Consider the following 21539-nt stretch of genomic DNA (forward strand, 5'->3'; position numbering starts at 1 on the left):
TGTATGCATCTCCTTAGGTTTTTATTATTCTACCCTTATTTATAAACAGTCTTCCATGAGTCTTTGTCCGTAGCGTACTCCATGGAGCGCAGGGCTGTTGCTTGTGAGGTGCAGCATTGCTTTATGTCTATTGTTTACCTTGAAAAACTACTGAACACCAAATGGTGACGCACCATGAATTATGAAGTATACTCAGATTTCAGAGATGTTAAATTGAGTCGGCATCTCAGAAATGAAATACTATATGTTACAGTTACCAGCTCACACCCCAATGATGATTTTCTACAGTTGGAAATCCTGGTGCTCTTTTAGAAAAACCACAGCCATCAAAACCCTGTAAGTGCTATCTACACTGATTCGTGCATGTCAGAACCGACTTGATGGCGACGGTTTTGTTTTTCAGAGCTGTTTTTTCCCTTTCTGTTTCAGACATATTTGGTTGTCATCATCGGGAGGGGCCTATTCCTGGTATCTAGTTGGTAGAGGCAGGTGATACTTAGCTAAACATCCTACCATGCCCAGGACAATGCTCACAACAAAGAACTATCTGGTCCCAAACGTCCACATTGCTGAGGTTCAGATACCCTGCTGGGTTTTTGATGCCCACGCCTGCAGGCATCCTCCACCTGGCTATTATCAGTGTGGAGGAAGGGCAGCATCTTAGATAGTACCCCTCCTGGGCCTCAGAGTCACTAGTAATTCAGAACTCTCTTTAGTCATGAAGGCGCCAAGGAATTATATATTTATCTGGAAGAGTAATGAACAAATACCATCTTAACCTTCTAACACCTGATCATCATTAGGTGTAAGGCAACCTTTTAACAGTGAGTATAAAGGAAAGTGCTGATTAAAGTAAATGGGACCAAAAGTCCCATGAATAATAAAAAACTTGGTTGATAGAGTACGACCAGAGAATAATGCACTTAGCTTCTGTGGGGAAATTAAAGTACATACTGTGAATTGGTATTAAGGAAATGACATGAAAAGTTAGTCTTAAGACACTGTGATCCAAAGAAACCACCTCAGGTGCACAATACATCACACCGAGTCTCTCTCTCTCTCTCTCTCTCCTCTTTTTCACGACTTCTTTCACCTTGGATAACCCAGAGCTCAGGACTTGGAACCTTTTGGAATGGTAAAGCATCTCACTATCCACCCTTATTTCATCAAGCAACAGACCTGATTTTATTGCCAGAGGTTTATCTCTTTCCCAGGAATTATTTTCAAACCCCAGCTTGCCTTACTTATTTTGAGGCATGACAGTATTTAATAATTTCAAGCATAATTCACTTTTCACCAAATGTGCCCATGGAAAGTTATACCTGAATTGAATTTTTGTAAACAGAATCAAAATTTTAAATCGCACGGGAACCTTGCCACTGAAGGGAAACCTGAGGCAAAAAAACTATTTTTAGAGGAAAGCAGTCACTTTTTTTGGGGTAAAATGAATCCTTCATTTATCCAATCTTAAATTTCAATGTGTAGCTATCGTCCAAGATTCGAGTTCGATGTTATGCATGATGTTAACGTTCAAAACCACCCGCGATGGATTTGGAAGGAGTTTGAAAGCGGAAAAGTTTTCGAGTGAACACTTTATGAACATGGCGTTGCTGACACTTGCTTTGAGCGGTGAGGAAGGAGAGACGAATGGGGCGTATTGCTGAGCCCATCGATGGCATTCTCTCAGCAGCCGGGTGAACAGAGTGGAAAAGAAAAGTCGGTGTCAAGGGGTTGAGAACGTGGACGCGGGAACTAGGTCCTCTGGGCGCACAAGCGCGCCTAATGTGTCCTTAGGCAATTTACACAAGGTCGCTGTGCCTCCGTTTCCCCCTGCGGATCGCGGCGAACGCGAACTTGACCTAGGCGGTGGGCGGGCTGACGTGGGAAAGCACTCGGAGGGGGTGGGGCGCTCTCAGGCGTTGGGAGGGAGATGACCCACCCCAGACCCCAGCGGGGCGGGGGATCCGGCGGGCTTTTCCATCCGTGCTGCCCCCGAGCAGGAGGCGCGGCCGGGTCTGCCCTGGCGGTGTACACGGCGACACCCGCGATGCACGCACGAGGCAGATGGCATTTGGGGGGAGAGGAAGCCCACGCGCCGCTCCGGTGCGGTGGGGAGCTGAACGCTCTCAGCACCGGGGCTCGGCCTGCGGGACTCCGCGCCTCCCTCCACGGAGCCGGGCGGAGTCCCCGAGGCGGGCGCGGGCGGTGCCCAGCCTCCGCAGGCTTTCCCGAGGACAGGCGCCTCGCCATGACCCCACTGTTCACGTGCGCCCGTTCCGAGCCGGGGCCCGAGACGCTCGGAGAAACCAGCCGCGGCCCGGGTTTCGGGCGGAGGAGCATCAAGGAGCACCTCGCTTCGCAGGCCCGCGCTCGTCGCCGGGCTGGGGAAGGAGAAGGGGTGGGGCGTGGGGTGGGAGGAGCTGAGCGTTCGCCCCGCCCCTCGCTTTCCGGGATCCGCCTCCAAAGCCCCGCCCTTTCGGGGCGGCTCCGGCTAAGCCGTAAAGTAAGGACTCGTTTTTTGGGCTCCTAAGCAGCCCTCCTCCTTCGTTACGTCACGCCGCATTCCACGCCTCCAAGATGGCGTCCCGCGTGTAGCCCGGGCCGTGGTTTCCACCCCGGGTGGTTGAGGGCAGTGTTGAGCTGCTGGGGTTGCTGTCGATCTGGTCCAGGCTGCAGAAAGTAGCAGTTAAAGTTGGTCTCAGGCCACGGCTTCAGGCGGCCAACCTCCCGCGAGTCAGGAGTCGCCGCTTCCTTCTAGCCTCAGCAAGTTTTCCCTCTTCCCCTGGTTTGTCCCCGCGCCACCGCCGGACGCCCCAAGTCCCAGATTCTCCCCGACTCAAACCATGAGGCTCCGGCCACTGCTTTTGCGCTTTCCACGCCTTCTGGGAGCATCGAGTTCCCCTCGTCGCTGGTGGTGGTCCCCGCCTCTGGACACTGTCTGCACGGTGGGCTCCTGGTGCGGCCAGTCCTCCAGGTCCCCGACCCACTGGAACCAGGTGGTGTCCGAAGCAGAGAAGATCGTGGGCTACCCCACGTCGTTTATGAGCCTCCGCTGCCTGCTGAGCGACGAGCTCAACAACATTGCGATGCAGGTGCGGAAGCTGGTGGGCACCCAGCACCCACTGCTGACCACAGCCAGGTGAGCTATTCCCGTCCCGGGACCCTTTCCCCCCGGCCGGAACAGCCAGCCGGCTTCACTCAGAGTGGCGTCCAACTTCTCCTTTCCTTTTTACCCTCTCTGCTCCTCCGTCCTCTCGGTCCGTCACTCCGCGTCCCAGCACCTCCTCTCACTTGCTCTCCCTTGGAGGAGACGAGGGCTTGATCTTTTGAGAAAAAACACTGGTCGCTTTCTCGTGGCTTTGCTTCCTAACTGTGGAGGAGGAACATGCCTCATTGATCTGTGGAGAAATCAAATCGGGATGTGGGCTCATTGAGTCACTTTCTAGGAACAGTCTTTTAAAAGTGGAGTGGATTTCTTTTCGGCCTCATACTTCTTGAGACGTCGCCTTCAGAAAGCATGAGGATCCTTGGGGGTGTAGTGGTTGCGCTTCGGGCGGCTAACGGTTAGATCAGCGGTTGGAAACCAGCAGCCTCTCCTCTGGAAAGACAGGGCTTTCTACTCTTGTAAAGCCTCACAGTCTCCGAAACTCATGGGGGCAATTCTGTTCACCCTGCCCTACGTCTGTGCAAGAGTTCGTGGGAGTACGAATTTAACCAAGCAAACTGGTCATTATTCTCTTGGGGGTTTTACCACTTGTGTAGGACTACTACTGATTTCTGAGGATCACACTTTTCCTTACCCATAAACAAAAACTTTGTATTTGCAAGAATTTAAAGTGGTACAAGTAGAACCCACTTCTGTACCCCTTACTCAGATCGACCTGTTCTATACACGATACATTGTTGTGACTGGTGCTGTCCACTCACTTCCAACTCATAGCCTTCTTGTGTACAACTGAATGAGACACTGCCAGGTCCTGCACCATCCTCTTGATCGTTCATGTGTTTGGGCCCTGTGTTGCAGTCAGTCTTATTAGTTATCTTGTAAAGGGGCATCCTCTTTTTCACAAACGTTGGACTAGTGCCCTTGATACCATCCTGAAGTGTGTGAAAAGAGGTCTTGCCATCCTAATTGCTAAGGAGCATTCTGGCTGTACTCCTGTCAAGACAGATTTGTTCATTCTGGCAGGCAGTGGTGTATTCCTCACTGACACCACAGTTTCAGTGCATCCATTTTCTTCTTCTGGCTCATTCCCTGCACAACCTTCGCGTGCATATAATATACCAATAAAATACTGCCTCCATTTCTTGACTGCCACTTCCTTGGGTATTGGTTGTTTTTATTCAAAATAAGATGAAATCCCTTTTATCATGATACTGCTTAAGGGTCCAATTGTTGAGGATTTTGTTTTCTTTATGTTAAGGTGTAATCAATACTGAAGTTGTGATCCATACTCAGGTGTTTTCTTTATGTTAAGATATAATCTACCACCCCATCCATAGAAAAAAGTGTATTTATTAAAAAACAAAAAGCCAAGCAATATATAATCCATACTGTGTATTGATGTATGCGAGCTACCCTCAAATGATTCTATGAAAAATATTTAGCATACACAAATACTTACTTGTGTTGAACAACAGAAATTTCTTGAATTATTGTCTTGAATACTTTGCATTAAATTTTATTGCTATGCATTTTGCTAGTCATAAGAATATTAGCTGCATGGTCTTTTAGTTGGTTTGTTAGTATATACTGCCATTTTAATTTTTTTAAAATTTAAATCATTTTATTGAGGACTCGTACAACTCTTATCGCAATCCTTATATACATCCATTCTGCTAAGGACATTTCTACATTTGTTGCCCTCATCATTCTCAAAACATTTGCTTTCCACTTGAGCCCTTGGAATCAGCTCCTTATTTTTCCCCCTCCCTTCCTGCTTCCCCCTCCCTCATGAAACTTTGATAATTTATAAATTATCATTATTTTATCATATCTTACACTACCCGGCATCTCCCTTCACCCACTTTTCTGTTGCCCATCTGTCAGGGAGGAGGTTATATATAGATCCTTATAATTGGTTCTCCCTTTCTACCCCACCTTCCCTCTATCCTCCTGGTATCTCCTCTCTCACCACTGGTCCTGTGGGATTCATCTGTCCTGGATTACCTGTTTTGTCCAGTTCCTATCTGTACCAGTGTACATCCTCTAGTCCAGCCAGGTTTGTAAGGTAGGATTGGGATCATGATAGTGGGGGGCAGGAGGAAGCATTTAAGAACTAGAGGAAAGTTGTGTGTTTCATCGATGCTACACTGCACTCTGACTTGTCTCCTCCTCACCACCCCTCTGCAAAGGGATGTCCAGTTGCCTACAGATGGGCCTTGGGTCCTACCCTGCACTCCCCCTCAGTCACGATGATAATATTTTTTTGTTCTTTGTTGCTTGATACCTGATCCTTTCGACACAGGCAGGTGTGCCTCTTTCATGTGGGCTTTGTTGCTTCTGGGCTAGATGGCTACTTGTTTATCTTCAAGCCTTTAAGACCCCAGACACTATATCTCTCGATAACCGGGCACCATCAGCTTTTTTTTACCACATTTGCTTATGCACACATTTGTCTTCAGTGATCGTGTCAGGAAGGTGAGCATCAAGGAATGTCCATTTAACCGAGCAAAGTGTTCTTATATTGAGGGAGTACTTGAGTGGAGGCTCAACATCCATCTTCTATGTTAATACTGAACTTATAAATATATGTACATAGATCTATTTCCTCATCATATATAAATTTACTTACATATGTACATACCTGTATTTAGGCTTCTATATTGCCCTCTGCCTCCTCCTTCTTTCCTCTATTTCCTTTTAATTTCTTCTTGTCCCATTACCATGCTCAGCCTTCATTTGGGTTTCAGTAATTCCTCTCAGTTACATTTCCCTTGATCACTCCCTACCCGGCCTCCCACCTCCTCCTTGAATCACACTCTTTGTTCCCTTGTCCCTGGTTCCTTATCCTCACCTCCCCTCTCTCCCATGTCCCCCCAGAACCATCAGTCCTGTTGTTTTCTCCTCCAGATTGTTTACCCAGCCCATCTTATTTAGATAGACCTGCAGAGATAATAATATGCACATAAAAACATGACTGTGCCAAGCAAAGTGACACAGAAAAACAAAGCGAAGACAGCAACAACAACAACAACAACAACAAAAGCCAATGACATACAAAATCAAAAAGAAGAAAAAAAGAAAAAGAAAGAAAAGCCTGTTAATAGTGCAAGGTCTGTTTGTTGACCTTTAGGAGTGTTTTCCGGTCAGGTCTCATGGGGTGCCACGCCCTGGCCCCAAAGTCTATTTTTGATACTACCATGGCACTTCCTTGTTCTGCTCCCCTTGCTGTTCTATTGCATGCCCTTAGTGTTCTGCCTCGGTGTGGTGGAGTCAGCTTGGCCACACATCCCACACTGTCTCTCTAGTATTGTCCCATGTAGGGCTATGGGTCAGTGTGGGATGTCGCGTCCTTTAGTGGGGCCGGCCATATGGTCCTCTCTGTGCATTGGCTGCTCTGAGCAGGGCTATTGTCCTCAGGGCTTGGTGGGCCAGGGTGTGCTCCGCTCCCTTCCCCTCCTCCCCCTTCATTTGCTTCGTTCCGTCTGAGTATGGTAGATCGGTTCCTTCCCCCCACCAGAAGTTCTGTTGTCTTTCTCTGTGACACACCCTTCCATTGGTGGGGTCAGGCTGGTTCTTGTTGGGCCGGCCCTATAGTCCAGTCTTTTTATGGATTCCTCCACATGTTACACTGCCCTCCTGGTTTGGTGCGTCATGTTGGGGTCTATATGCACTTTCCAATTCTGGGGGGACACAACCAATATACTCTCCCCCGGGTGGGTTAATACCTTGTTCCCCTCATGTCATCATCTCAGTTTCCCTCCTCCTTCCCTCTTTCCCCTTCTTTATGTTGGGCTCACATGTACCTCCCTGGGTGTGGTTGGACACCCCCTCCCAACTACCTATGTTCCACCCATTTATTGCAAGATAAGTGTCTATTTTTCTATTCCTGCCGTGCTGATTGTAGTTACTTCAGGGGACTCACGTTGTATGTATCCTTTTGAGATTGGCTTACCTCACTTAACATGATTCCTTCCAACTCTTCCAGTGAAATAACATGCTTCATGTGGTCGTCTGTGCTTTTCAGTGCTGCATAGGACGCCATTGTGTGTATGTGCCAGAGTTTATCCACTCATCGATGGATGGAAACTGAGGCTGTTTCCAAGTCTTTGCGATTGTGAATTGCACCACAGTAAACATTGGAGCGCAGATGACTGGTCGTGTTTATTTGTTACCTCCTCTGGGTATATGCCCAGTAGAGGGATGGCTGGGTCATAAGGTAGATCAATTTCCATTTTCTTTAAGTATCTTCAGATTGCTTTCCACAGTGGCTGTACAAATCTACACGACCACCAGCAGTGGAGGAGAGTTCCTACTTCTCCACAGCCCCTCCAACACTTGTTGCTCTCTGATTTGCTGACTTGGGCTAGCCTCAGGGGTGTTAGGTCTGTTTCTCATGAGTGTTTCAATTTGCGTTTCTCTTTTGGCTAATGACTGGGAGCACTTTCTCATGTGCTTGTTGGCCATAGGGGTCTCCTCCCTAGTGAAAGCTCTTTTCAGTTCTTTTGCCCACTTCCTTAGGGGGTTAACTCTTGTCCTCTTTTTACAGACCATGAAGGTGTTACAGATTTTAGTAATGAGCCCTTTGTCCAATGTGTCATTACTAAAAATCCTCTCCCAGTGTGTGGGTTTTCTTGTCACCCTCTTGCTGAAGTCTTTCGAGGTGCACAGGTGTTTTATTCTCATTAAAGCCCGTTTGTCGATTTCCAGTTCACCTGTCACACATACTTATTTAAATGGTATGTGCGTGTGCGTGTGCATGCTCACACAGAGGGCTTCAAAAAGTCTGTGAAAAACAAATTAAAAGACAATGGAACTTTTCCACAAACTTTGCAGCCTCCTTGTATATCTTGGTTTTTTTTTTTTTTTGAGAATCATTTGAGGGTAGATTGTATTCATCAACACTTTAGCATATCAAATAACTGTAGTATAGTTACCAATTCAAGCACGTTTAATACTGATAAAGTACTTGAATTTGGTCTAATATTCATATTCTTATTTTGTTATCTGAACTAATGATGTCCCTTATAGTGTCCCCCCAATCCACCCACTCCCCAGCCACCAGTACACGATACAGCTCTGGTCAGGCGTTACATTTAACTGTCACCTCCTTTTGTCTCCTCAGTTGGTAACATTTCTTCGCTTTTATGACTACAGCAGTGATTCTGAACTGGTGTCTGTTTTGCCTACCAGGGTGGTGATGTGAGTCAGGAGTAGGACTGCTTGTTGGTGGTTCAAACCCACCCTCTGCTCTGAGGGATATAGATGAGGCTGTCTGCTCTCTTAAAGACTTAATTGTCGAGGGTGGGTTGGAAAGGGGGAGCTGATTACAAGGATCTACATGTGACCTCCTCCTTGGGGGACGGAAAACAGAAAAGTGAGTGAAGGGAGACGTTGGACAGTGCAAGATATGGCAAAATAATAATTAGTAAATTATCAAGGGTTCATGAAGAAGAGGGAAGCGGGCAGGGAGGAAAAAAATAAGGAGCTAATGCTAGGGGCTTGGGTGGAGAGCAAATGTTTTGAGAACGATGAGGGTAACAAATGTACAAATGTGCTTTACATAATTGATGTATGTATGTATGAATTGTGATAAGATTTGTATTAGCCCCTAATAAAATGATTAAAAAATAAGTATACAAAAGTTTGAAGAAATATACAATATATTTTCGAGAATAAAAAAAGACTTAATTGTCTTGGAAACTTTGTAAAGCAGTTTCCCAAAGTGGGTGGTACTGCTTGCTCCCTGCGGGTTCCTGGAATGATCCAGGCGGAGCAACCAAAGAGGGTCCCAACACTCAGGATTTCACCGCCAGTGGGGCACTGAGTAATTTTCTTGTGTGAAAACGGATCGGAGGCCCCATGATTTGGGAACCATGTTGTAAAGGGTTGCCGTGAGTTGGTATTGACTCGCTGTCTGTGAGTGCGACTTGGGCTAGGGGATTATTAACGTTGCCAGAGTCACAGAGGAGTGGGCTGTGCTGCAGGCTCCTAGTGGGTGCTGCTGTGTGTGAGTTGGAATCAACTTGAAGGCAGTGGATTTGGTCTGGGTTTACCTAAGTTAACTACAAATTCTGTCAAAACTTTTGGTGTACATGTTGGTGCAGCTCCCTAGCCCCCACTATACCGAGCTTTTTGTTTAATTTTCCAATTACACTTGCGTTTTCCTAAACAACAATAACCTACGGTCTAATTTTGCTGGTTTTTGAAATTTATAAATATGGGTTTCTGTGACTAGCTTATTGTTTTCCTCTCAGATAAGGGATTATAGGGCCTTTATCTGAATTTTTGTGATAATTTTGTGGTGAAAATATACCCACTGAAACCTTTGCCAAGACAACAACTTCCACATTTACAGCTCAGTGGCATCTTTACATTGAGTGCTACCCACCATTAGCACTGTCCTTTGCCAAGAGGACTACGTTTCACGTCATCCGTTTCTGAGAGTCATCCATATGTGTTTCACGGAACTTCTGTTTTCACTGGTGTGTGGAATTATAATGTGTGTACATGCCAAAGGTCAGTCAACATTTGGGTTGTTCATTCTCTCTGGTGTTATGGAAATTGCAGCTATGAATACTCTTGCAGGAGTATAATTCTGAGATACATACGCTTTCCAGGAAGATGAAACCAAATTGTTCTCCAAAGTGGTTGGACCAGCCTGTGCATTCATGACTAATGTCTAAGTTCAGGTTACCTCATGGTCTCAAAACTCTGGAACCATGCGGTTTCTTATTTTCTGCTGGTCATGTAGGGGTAGATGCTATTTCCTCTTGGTTTTAATTTTTGTCTTCCTTATCACTGGCATGGCTGAAGATGTTTTTTTCATCTTTTTGCTCAGGTTTTTAAATTTCATTATCATTTTATTACTGATTTTTCTTTTTAGGGGCTGTCGCGTTGAGTCCGATTCATACCTGCTCTGTACAACACAATGAAACACTGCCTCCCCTGCACCATCCTCCTGATGATATTATGTTTGACCCCATAGTTGCAGCCATTGTGTTACTCCATCTCACCAAGAATCTTTCTCTCTTTCACTAACCCTCTCCATTAGCAAACATGTCCTTTTTGAGGGGATGATCTCTCCTGATAACATGTCCAGAGTATGTGAGATGAAATCATACCATCCTTCCTTCTAAGGATCATTCTAGTATTTTCTCCAAGAAAGATATCTTTGTTCTTCTGGCAGTTCAGGTATTTTGAGTGTTCTTCGCCAACACCATAATTGAAATGCATCTTTCTCCCTTGGAGTGACTGGTGGGTTTGAACCAGCATTATGGTTAGCAGGTCACTCTTACTCGACAGCACCGCCAAACTCCAAAAAAACAGACTCGCAGCCACCAAGTTGATGCTGACTCATAGTGACCCTGTAGGGCAGGGGAGAACTGTTTTGTGGGTTTCCGAGACTAAGTCTTCATGGGAGTAGAAAGCCCCGTCACGCTCCCGAGTGACTGATGGTTTCCAACTGCTGACCTTTTGGATTATATAGGCCAACCATGTAACCATTCCACCCTCAGGAATCTTATGACAGCACCACCAGGGCTCCTTAATTTTCCATTAGGGGAATACAAATTAAAATCGATCATCTGTTGTTTCAGCTTTTCTCTAGTTGTCCCATGATGTACACAGGATTGCTATGATTTGGAACGGACTCAGTAGCACCTAACAACAGCAACAGAAAGATTACTTTTAAAAGTTAAAAACAAAACAAACCCACAGACCAAACCGACCTCTAAGTCAGAGAGGAGACTGGGTGACCTGGCGTGTGTCGCTAGGTGAGTGTGACTCCATGTCACTCATTGCAGCGCTTTGGGTGCTAGTGTCCTAAACAGTAACGTTAAGGAGTAAAATCCCCAGGTGATTCCTGAAGGCGTTGCTGATTCTAGAACGTTTCCAAGTCAGTGTCGTAACTGAACGTGGCAGGGAAGGAAGGGAACCACCGTTGATTCCGCAGCAGGGAGAGGGACCAGAGTGAATGCAGTGTGGGGCCACCAGTCTGTAGTCCTTTCCCCACAGTTCAAAACTCTCCAAAGACCAGAAAACAAAACAAAAAGGTTTTTAACTCATACATTTGACCTGACCGATGCTAGACTATTTATAGTCTGTCTTGATCCTACTTAATGTGAATATTCATGCCTTTTGCTGGAGAAATATTAATGAGTTTGATTACAGAGTGCTGCCCCAGATCCTGCGGCGTGTTGGGTAAAGTGCACCTTTTTAAAACCAGAAGAAATGTTGCATCTTGAAAGACCATTGACTGAGAGATTGCGCACTTACTTGCCCACGCTAGCTGGTGCTCTAGAGGATGGGCTGGAAGCTGCGGTCTGTGACGAGCTGGGAGCGGTGGGAAGGCTGAAGGAAGCCTCAGTGTACCAACCCTCACTTCCTCCCAGAGCTGCTTGGCACCTATGGTTTCATTACTGCCGCCCTGATGAAATCTACCTATCCATGTGTGTAATGTATATGTATGTGTGTATTCGTATATTTAATCACTTAAGTGCTCCTGTAGAAATCATTTTTCTTTTTTTTTTAATTAATTTTTTTATTTTAACAATTTATTGGGGCTGATACAATTCTTTTCACAGTTCATACATATACATACATCAATTGTATAAAGCACATCTGTACAGTCTTTGCCCTAATCATTTTTTTCTCTTTTCTTCTTTTACATTTTATTAGGGACTCAAACAACTCTTACCACAATCCATACATATACATACTTCAATTGTATAAAGCACATCCATACATTCCCTGCCCCAATCATTCTCAAAGCATTTGCTCTCCACTTAAGCCCCTTGCATCAGGTCCTCTTTTTTCCCCCCCTCCCTCCCCATTCCCCCCTCCCTCATGTGCCCTTGGTAATTTATACCTCGTTATTTTGTCATATCTTGCCCTATCCGGAGTCTCCCTTCCCCCCTTCTCTGCTGTCCCTCTCCCAGGGAAGAGGTCACATGTGGATCCTTGTAATCAGTTCCCCCTTTCCAACCCACTCACCCTCCACTCTCCCAGCATCGTCCCTCACACCCTTGGTCCTGAAGGTATCATACACCCTGGATTCCCTGTACCTAGAAATCATTTTTCAAGAAGTACTTTTAGCTTTTTTTAATTCACTTTGTATGTTATCTGCTGTCAGGAAGTTAAGTGCTTTTCATAATCACATGAAGGACACTTAATTATTTTAAAGGTAATGGCTAATATTTTATATAGCCAATATGTAGAATGCAGATAGAATTGGTTAGTTTCTCTGTTGATGCTTTTTAAATACATCCAGGTTTGGTTGTTTTTTTAGCAATATAGCATATTTATTATCATTGATTACTCTCATCCTGACAGATTTGACCCTGGGGATCAAATTTTTATTTAAATGCTCTGTCTTTTTGCCTTTGCCTTCAAAACACTCTGATCTCTATTTCAGATTGAGATAGATGGGATTAATTTAGTATGCAGTTATTGGAGAAAAATTCTGACATTTAGTCTCTTCTCTGAGGGGGTATTGATTCCTTGGTAAAGGGTTTTTGTTCCCGCCTGAGTTGACTGCAGTTATTTGGCTATTAAAAAAAATGATTAGTCTTTTCTGCATAGTAAGATTCTTCAGAGAGCTCTGCATTTATTATTAGAAATTTAATTTTAGTCTCTTCCATGTTTATGAAAGACCCTTTCAAGATTCAGTTCTGTAATTACTGACTAAAAACCTACATTACTTATGAAGAACTTGTTCTTGGATGACGAGGAGAAAATGAAACCTTGGAATTCAGCCCACAAATGTGTGAGGTCCTCCGGCCATAGGCAAGGGGAGGACAGAGGTGCTGCCCCCAGGACCGCAGGAGCGGGGGTTTGAGCTTGCGAACTAGATGGTTTGCCACCAAGTGATGTGCTCTCGGGCCATTTATTCATGTCGTTTCTCTCTGCTCTCGTTTCCTCGAGTGTAAAGTGAGGGTAATAATAGGATGTGTGTCCTAGGGCAGTATTTGTGAGGATTGAATGAACTAATATATGTCAAGTGGTTAGGACAGTCCCTGGCAGATAGCAGATATTAGCATGTTAGCAATGATCATGATTGCTCATAGAAATTCAATTTAGTGGGGGAGACATGCAGATAACCAGAGTGCCCTGAGAAAAATGCCAGGGAGGGTGCGAGCAATATGTTGTAAAGACTGTGGTGGAGAAAAAAATCTGTATCGAAAAAATTAAGACAGAGATGTTGTCATGAGTTGGGTCATCTTGGGTGAGAGAGAAGGAAGGAAAATAAATGAATACAAAACAATTTTGTTTACAAAAGTCATGAACAGTTTGGTGTAGGATGAAGCACACAGGATACATTGCTAGACTTTCTCCGTAAGCAACAGAAACTAAAGCCAAATAAAACCCAGCATGGAACAACGCTATTCCGATAGTGGCCTGCAGGCAGCCTGGGACCAATTGCTGAAAGAGAGGAACCAAATGAAGAGCAGTCTCTGGTCCCTCTGGCTTCTGCCACAAAGGTTTTTTCCAAATAGTTCCATTGAGAAGGAGGACTCAAGCCGAGGATGGTGGTACTGCTGAATTGAGATAGGTTAGAGGTTTGGGTGCATGAGGCAGCTGGAAATTGTCGGGCAGAATACATAAGAGGAGGGACTCTGTGGAGGAAAGGCTCCAGAATTCCCACTTGAATCTACTGATGAATCGACAGGCAGAGAACTGTACAGTTCTCAGAGTTCTCATCGAATGGTTCTGAGCAGACTGTGTGGACAGCCTTGTTGAACATCTGGGTCCTCAGTGGATCGCTCAGATGAGTTATGTATTAGTAATAGGGCTGATTAGCAATGTGGTACAGCCTATTCCAGAACCTCCCTAACAATGCCCATAAACAGTTTCAAAAGCATCCTTCTCAGCCACAAATAATGTAACTACCCGCCAAAGGCAAGCATTTAAAACGGTGACTCCAAATTCTCCGCACGTAACAGCAAAGTAACATTATATCTACCCAGCATCCTGTTCAGAATCACAAATACATGTGAAGAAACAGAAAATATCACCCAAAACTAGGAGAAAAATCTGTCCACAAAACAGATTCAGACAAGACAAACTCACTGCTATGGAGTTGATTCTGACTTACAGCAACTCCGTAGGACGGGGCAGAGCTGCCCGTGTGGGTTTCCGAGACTGTCCCTCTGCAGGAGTTGAAAGCCCATGTCTCTCTCGGAGCCCCTGGTGGCTTCTGATAGCTGACTTTGTGGTCAGCAGCGCAGCACATAACCACGGGGCCACCATGCTCCTCCAGAGGAGGCTGAGAGGATAGATTTGGCAGCTAAGAATCTACTCTAAATAAGTTCAAGTATTTAAAGAAAACGTGCATTCTGAAAATAATGGTGGAAGTGATAAAAAGAAAAAGTGTAATACCTCTGACTAAAAAAGGGCAAATACAAACAAAGTTAACTGGCCTGACCTGCCACAGATTAGGCGCCATAGAAAAAAAGGTACAGGAACTGGGAAATACAGCAAAACAGATCCTCTAATGGATAGAGAGCATCCATAAAAATTACATGAATATACATAACTTATAAAAAAACTGTGTTGTGGTGAAAGTCGTCATTGCACAGCATGTTCAGTATTTAGAATAGTGGAAGACTGAAAGCTGCTCATCCCCAGGGTAGAACACAAGAGTATGTTTGCTCCCACAACTTCTGTTTGAACTTTACTGGAAGTTCCAACTAGGAACAAGCATATTTAGCAAAGTTGAAGGATATACATAACAAATATATTTCTGTGTACAGAAATGAACAGCTGAAAAATAAATTTCTGAAAAGCAATACCATTTATAATAGCATCAAGAAACATGAAATGAAAAAAAAAAAATAAAAAGAAAAACTGCAGACTCCAGAAGGAAAAAAAAAAAGAAACATGAAATGTTGAGGGGTGAGATTTAAAAAGTACGCAAGATCTGAATAATGTTTTTGTATTGGAAGCTGGAAAATTCAGTAGTGTTAAACATGTGCCTATATAGATTGAGTATAACTCCAATAAAAATTCCTGTGGACATTTTCATCAGAATAGACTGATTTTAAAACTATTGACCTAGAATAACTAAAGATAGAGTAAAGATTTAGGATAGCCAGAACAAATTTGAACAAAGAAAATGTTGAAGGACTTAATGTTACAAGGCTTCAAGACTTCCTATAAAGCTACAGTAAGAAAACAGAGTGGAATTGATGTCAAGACAGACACTTCAGTGGAATAGAGAGCTCAGAAGTAGCCCCACCGGTTTCTGGTAAAATTTCAACAAAGGAAGCCAGGTTGTTATATGGGAAGAGAGTGACTTTTCAATAAATGGTACTGGGGCTGTGGGAAGAGCCTGAACCCTTACACCATCAACAAAATTTCCTGGAAATGGATTGTGAAAACTAAAATTATAAAAACTACAAAAACAAGTTTTTATAACTTAGAATAAAGATTTCTTAGAACATAAAAAGGTTCAACTGTAAAAAGGAAGAATTGGTAAACTAGAGTTCATCAAATTTAACATTCTGTTCTTTTAAAGAAATTTTTTATTTTAAGCAAACACAAGCAGGGGGAAAATATTCAGAACACATGTCTGGCAAAGGACTTGTATCCAGGACTCCTAACTAAGGTCGTACCACTCAAGAAGACAGCGGCCAATTAAAAGTGTAGAGAGTAACAACATTATTTTCACAGAAAAAGATAACTGAATGGCAATAAGCAAAACTATGCTCAGCATCATTAGTTGTAAAGGAAATAGAAATTAAAACTACAATGTGCTACAACTACATATGAGAACAGCTAAAATCAGAAAGGTTGGCTGTAATCATTAAGTGTTAGTGAAAACATGGAGCAACTAGAACTGCCGTACAATGCTCACAGGGATGTAAAATGGTAAAATCACTTCGGAGAACCGTTTAGCCATTTTTAATTAAACATGTTAAGCCCTAAACCTAAACCTTACCATTTGACTTAGAAATCTCACTCTTAGGATTGATCCAAAGGGCATTGGTAAATGATAAATGAGTAGTTGTTTTAGAGATAGGATGATGAACTTTTAGCTAGTTGGTGTGAATTTCAGTAGGAGCTTCACACCAAACTCTAAACCAAACCAAACTCAAGTCATTGCTGACTCACAGCATGCCTACACAGAGACTTCTAGGTCAAATGGTTATGGGTTTAACATGTTGATTCTGTTTGTAGAATTCAGTCTTTCTCCAGCAGAGCTGCTGGTAGTTTTGAACTGCAAACCATGAGGATCACCACCCAATTCGTAACCACTACACCACCAGGGCTCCTACCAAATGCTTAGGTCTCTGTTACTTTACTGTGGCACAGCAGTGCTAATTTCAGTGACAATCAGATTAGGTTTACAATCCCCTCCTCAGTTTTCTCCACTAGTCAAAGGATCTGGAGTGGGAATGTGATAGGAATGGTTATGCTGGGTTCTGTCAGACCTTTGGTGGTCCTGGCTTCTGTAGGTCTTCCTGGGAATGCAGTGGTTCCAATAAGGAAAGGAAAGTCCACTACTTCCACGTTTGTACCTCGTAAACAGGAAGCCATGGTGAGGATTCTGTGTTTGGGGATATCTAAAAATTTTAGGTTGTCTTTAGACTCCCATGGTGACTACTGTGAGAAGAGGCAACCCTCTAAGTCCCAAGTCTGACGAGTGGACTGACAGTGCTCTTAATTCCTGAGGATAAAGGTTAGCTTAGAGCCAGTACCGTGTAGTCCTCAAAAGGTTTGGGTATTTTTAAAAAATTGTTTTATTAGAGGCTCATACAACTCTTATCACAATCCATACATACATTTGTACATCCATTGCCCTCATAATTCTCAAAACATTTGCTCTCCACTTAAGCCCCTGGCACCGGGCCCTCATTTTTTCCCCTCCCTCCCCGCTCCCCCTTGCCCTCATGAACCCTTGATAATTTATAAATTATTATTTTGTTATATCTTGCCCTGCCGGACGTCTCCCTTCACCCACTTTTCTGTTGTCCATCCCCCAGGGAAGATGGCACATGTAGATCATTGTAACCGGTTCCCCCTTTCCAACCCACCCTCCCTCTACCCTCCCAGTATCACCACTCACACCACTGGTCCTGAAGGGATTATCCACCCTGGATTCCCTGTGTTTCCAGTTCCTGTCTGTATCAGTGTACATCCTCTGGTCTAGCCAGACTTGCAAGGTAGAATTGGGATCATGATAGTGGGTGGGTGGGCTGGGGGAGGAAGCATTTAGGAACTAGAGGAAATTGTGTTTTTCATCATTGCTACATCACACCCTGACTAGCTTGTCTCCTCCCTGAGACCCTTCTGTAAGGGGATCTCCAGTGGCCTACAAATGGGCTTTGGGTCTCCACTCTGCACTCCCCCCCTTCATTCACTATGGTAAGATTTTTTGTTCTGATGATGCCTGATACCTGATCCCTTCAACACCTCATGATCACACAGGCTGATGTGCTTCTTCCATATGGGCTTTGTTGCTTCTCAGCTAGATGGTCACTTGTTTAACCTCAAGCCTTTAAGACCCAGACGCTCTATCTTTTGATAGCCGGGCACCATCAGCTTTCTTCGCCACATTTGGTATGCACCCATTTGTCTTCAGCGATCTTATTAGGGAGGTGAGCACACAATGATATGATTTTTTGTTCTTTGATGCCTGATAACTGATCTCTTCGGCAGGTTTGGGTATTTTGGTTTCATTGGCTGACCACTTTCTGGGCAAATAGCCAGGGATTCAAGAAAAGGAGGCTTGGTGACACAGTGGTTTAAGCATTGGACTGCTAATGACATGGTCCTCATTTCAAACCCAACAGTCACTCTATGGGGAAAATATGAGGCTGACTGCTCCTGTAACATGGACAAGTTCTACTCGGTCCCAAAGGGTCCATATCACTTGGTGAATTGACTCAATGGCGTTGAATTTGGGGTTCATTCAAGGGTGGTGAATGGTGGTGAAAAAGATCGACAGTGTGAACTCACCCACAAACACGTCTGAAAACAGGTCTGATAATCTGCTTTTGAAAGGTCACAACGTTGAGTCCCATTCTACTCCGGGGTCTGCATGCGTTGGAGTCAACTCTACAACATCTGAGTTTTATGTGTTTGTTCTTTTTTCCACTCAATGCATTATGGATGATCAGATTTGAGTAAGAGGCCATGACTCTCTCTATTGGGTGCTCAAAACATATCTCTCTCTGCTATAACTGGAATTTTGTTGTTTTTTAACTTTTTATTTTGAATTGAGTGAAGGTTTAGTTTTCCACTCAACAATTCCTTTTGTTTCAAGCCATGTTTCTGGTTTCTATTCCTCCTTTTTTCCCAATATGTCTCAACTTGGTCTTTGGGTGAATGCTGTCCTTTTGATCTCAAATGGTTGATCATTCTAAGGTGTGTAACTCCATAGTATTACCGTTCCCCTTATAGATCTGTCTATTGTGTGGGTGAAAGTTGAGCCATGGAGGTGACTTCATTTCTAGACCTAAATGTGGGTGATTAAAAACTAGAGCTTTGGGGTTCCACTAGTCTTTACTGACCAGTAAGCTTGGACTTACTTTATGATTTTGAGTTTTGTTCCACCATTTTCTCTCACTGTATCCAGGACCCTTTAGAGCAGTTGGTAGTGCTAGCCAGGCACCATCTAGTTCTTCTGGTTTCTGGGTCCTGGAGACTAATGTCCAAGCCCATGGACTGGTGGTTTCCATGCATCTTCAGTTTTCATCACTCATCTTTCCTCCAGACAGGGAGAGGCTGGTGGTTGTACCTTAGAGGACTGCTCATGAGCTTTTAAGACCCAAGTCACTACCCACCAAAGTCAGATGTAGAACATTTTCCTGTGGACTGACTGTGTTATGCCATTGACCTCGGTGTCCCCAGAGACCAGTCTTGAGCCTCTCGATTCAGAAATTCATTCCCTCAGGGTGTTTTGTTGTGTCTAATGAGTTTCCACAGCTTTACCACACATTGTGTGCTCTGCCACATTAATGGACATATTTGCAGTAAAAGCAAACTACACATACATGTGCTTATATCCTTTGCCAAACGTATATATGTATTTGTGGGTGTATGCCCACTCTCTTTCATCTGTTAAGCCTGCAAGCCTGTTTGTGCATCTGTTCGTAGATCACTGCTATTGTAGGTTCCTGTACATAACAGTATTTACCTCTCTCCCCTTTAACTCATGTACTCCTCTCAAACTTCCTCTGCCTCCCTCAGTTTTTGCAAAACTCCCTCTTATTGTATATAGCCTTCCCCTTACACAACTTAACGTGTTAGCTTGTTGCTTAAATCAAACAGTAGGTAGATTTAAATTCATGAGTCTGGTTCCTTGTAAAACAAAAAATCTGCTACTGCCACACAACCTGATAGAAGCTAGTATTCCCATCTAGACTCACCTCGCTGCACGTCAGGATCCACAGGCACACTTTGCTGCTGACTATAACCTTTAACACTTGGCTCAGACCACCCCAGGTTCCTCCCCTTGCTTTCTGAGATCCTGGAGTCCATTTCAATGGACATCTGCCACTTCCTCCCACGCGCCCTCACCCATTAACATTCTTAACGTGAGGAGTAGGCACCTTTGCAAGGATTATTAGTGTACCCTTAGGTACACTAGGGATTAATGGTGTGCCCTTTATCGATTTATTATTTGTGTTGAGTGCAGGGAGAATCTCTGGGCCTAGTCAGGGGACATATTGCTCACTTGGACTGCTGTCGCAGCTGGTAGTTTCAAACTGTGGACCTTTATGAAAGCAGCCCAACTCATAGCCACTACATCACCAGGGCTCCTGAGGGACATATAAGAGCAGCGTATTGATATGATAAGTTCCTCAGAGTCCAAGTCGGGAAGAGCAGCCATAGCCTCCCCAGTGGCAGTGGGTTTTATTTCAGAGAACCTCCACCGAGGCAGTCAGAGCCGATTGCATACCAGGAAAAGCAATTTCGTTTCAGTTAAGTATCATCTGCTGTTGTTACATATCAGGGCTATTGGAACATATTTTATATTAAATTTATAAGCTATGTTATTTGTTTAAGAACTGTAACCATAGAGTGATGAGCTAATTTTATATTTGTATTTAGATAACATTTTGATAAAAGTCACAAGGTGACTTCAGTTTTATTCCTTAAAATGGATTCCTGTATTATTGGAGACTGAGGAACACTGACTAGTCTGTATTCTTTTTTTTTTTTTTCAAATGATAAGGTGTTTAATTTTGAGAGTGAATGAGAGTGAGTGAGCTTGAGAGAGTGAGTGAGTGAGAGTGACAGAGTGAGTGAGAGGGTGAGAGAGTGAGTGAGAGTGAGAGGGTGAGTGAGAAGGTGAGAGGGTGAGTGAGAGAGTGAGAGGAAGAGAGTGACTAAGTGAGAGAGTGAAAGAGTGAGTGAGAAGGTGAGAGTGAGTGAGAGGGTGAGAGTGAGTGAGAGAAAGTGAGAGTAAGTGAGAGAGAGTAAGAGAGTGAGAGAGTAAGAGAGTGAGTCTAGTCTGTATTCTTAATTGTGGCTCCAGTTAATGAGGGTGAGTCGATTGTAGGTTTCTAAGTGCTGTAATACTTAGTTCTCTGTGCTTATTCTAATGAATTAGGGTTCAGTTACCCACATTTCTCGTCACACATTGCTCATGACTGTTTTACTGCTTGGCGCTTTCATCAATACTGTCTGCGGTGATTATTCCCTCCTTGGTCTTCTGTAGGTTTCAGTAGGGCTTTTTTCTTCTTCTCCCCTTTTCATTCATTTTATTGGGGCTCGTACAACTCTTATCACAATCCATACATACATCTGTTGTGTCAAGCACATTTGTACATTTGTTGCCATCATCACTCTCAAAACATTTTTTCTACTTGAGCCCTTGGTATCAGCTCCTCATTTTTGCCCTTCCCTCTCCGCTCTCCCTCCGTCATGAACCCTTGATAATTTATAAATTATTATTTTGTCATAGCTTACACTGCCTAACATCTCACTTCACCCACTTTTCTGTTGTCTGTCCCCAGGGAGGAGGTTATATGTAGATCCTTGTGATTGGGTCCCCCTTTCTACACTTCAGTAGGTCTTTAAAACAAACAGAACATGTTGGAGACCAAAAAATATTCATTTGCGCTGTGGTTTCAAGGAAATTTAATAAATCTTCCCCAAATAGCTCCAGCAATAGGTTTTTAAATTGGGTACTAGATGTTAACCCTTTGGATGGTTGTTTCTGGTCCAAGGCTTGCTGGATGTTCCAGATAAAAATCGTTCCTTTCTAGAGCGCAGCTGAATTTGCTTTCCTCCCCATGACTCACCCAAGGTTCTTCAAAGCCTTCCATTTTTTTTTCTATTTTAGTGTACTGAAACTTCATTTTAACAAATATTTAAAAATATCTTTAAAAATTACCATTCTCCCGGAATCTCCTTGAAATGTCAT

General features: G+C 43.9%; 1 protein-coding gene across 1 annotated transcript in view; it reads left to right on the forward strand.

Moving 5' to 3' along the window:
• The first annotated feature begins 2568 nt into the window (after positions 1-2568).
• Positions 2569-21539, forward strand: part of PDSS2 (decaprenyl diphosphate synthase subunit 2) — a 284108-nt gene continuing 265137 nt past the window's right edge. Inside the window, exon 1 of the mRNA XM_075554703.1 lies at positions 2569-3139. Within this exon, the coding sequence (XP_075410818.1) occupies positions 2844-3139 (296 nt within the window). The 5' untranslated portion in view covers positions 2569-2843. The remainder of the gene's footprint in view (positions 3140-21539) is intronic.

This window comes from Tenrec ecaudatus, chromosome 7, assembly GCF_050624435.1.
Source record: "Tenrec ecaudatus isolate mTenEca1 chromosome 7, mTenEca1.hap1, whole genome shotgun sequence".
In the NCBI taxonomy this organism is placed as follows: domain Eukaryota; kingdom Metazoa; phylum Chordata; class Mammalia; order Afrosoricida; family Tenrecidae; genus Tenrec; species Tenrec ecaudatus.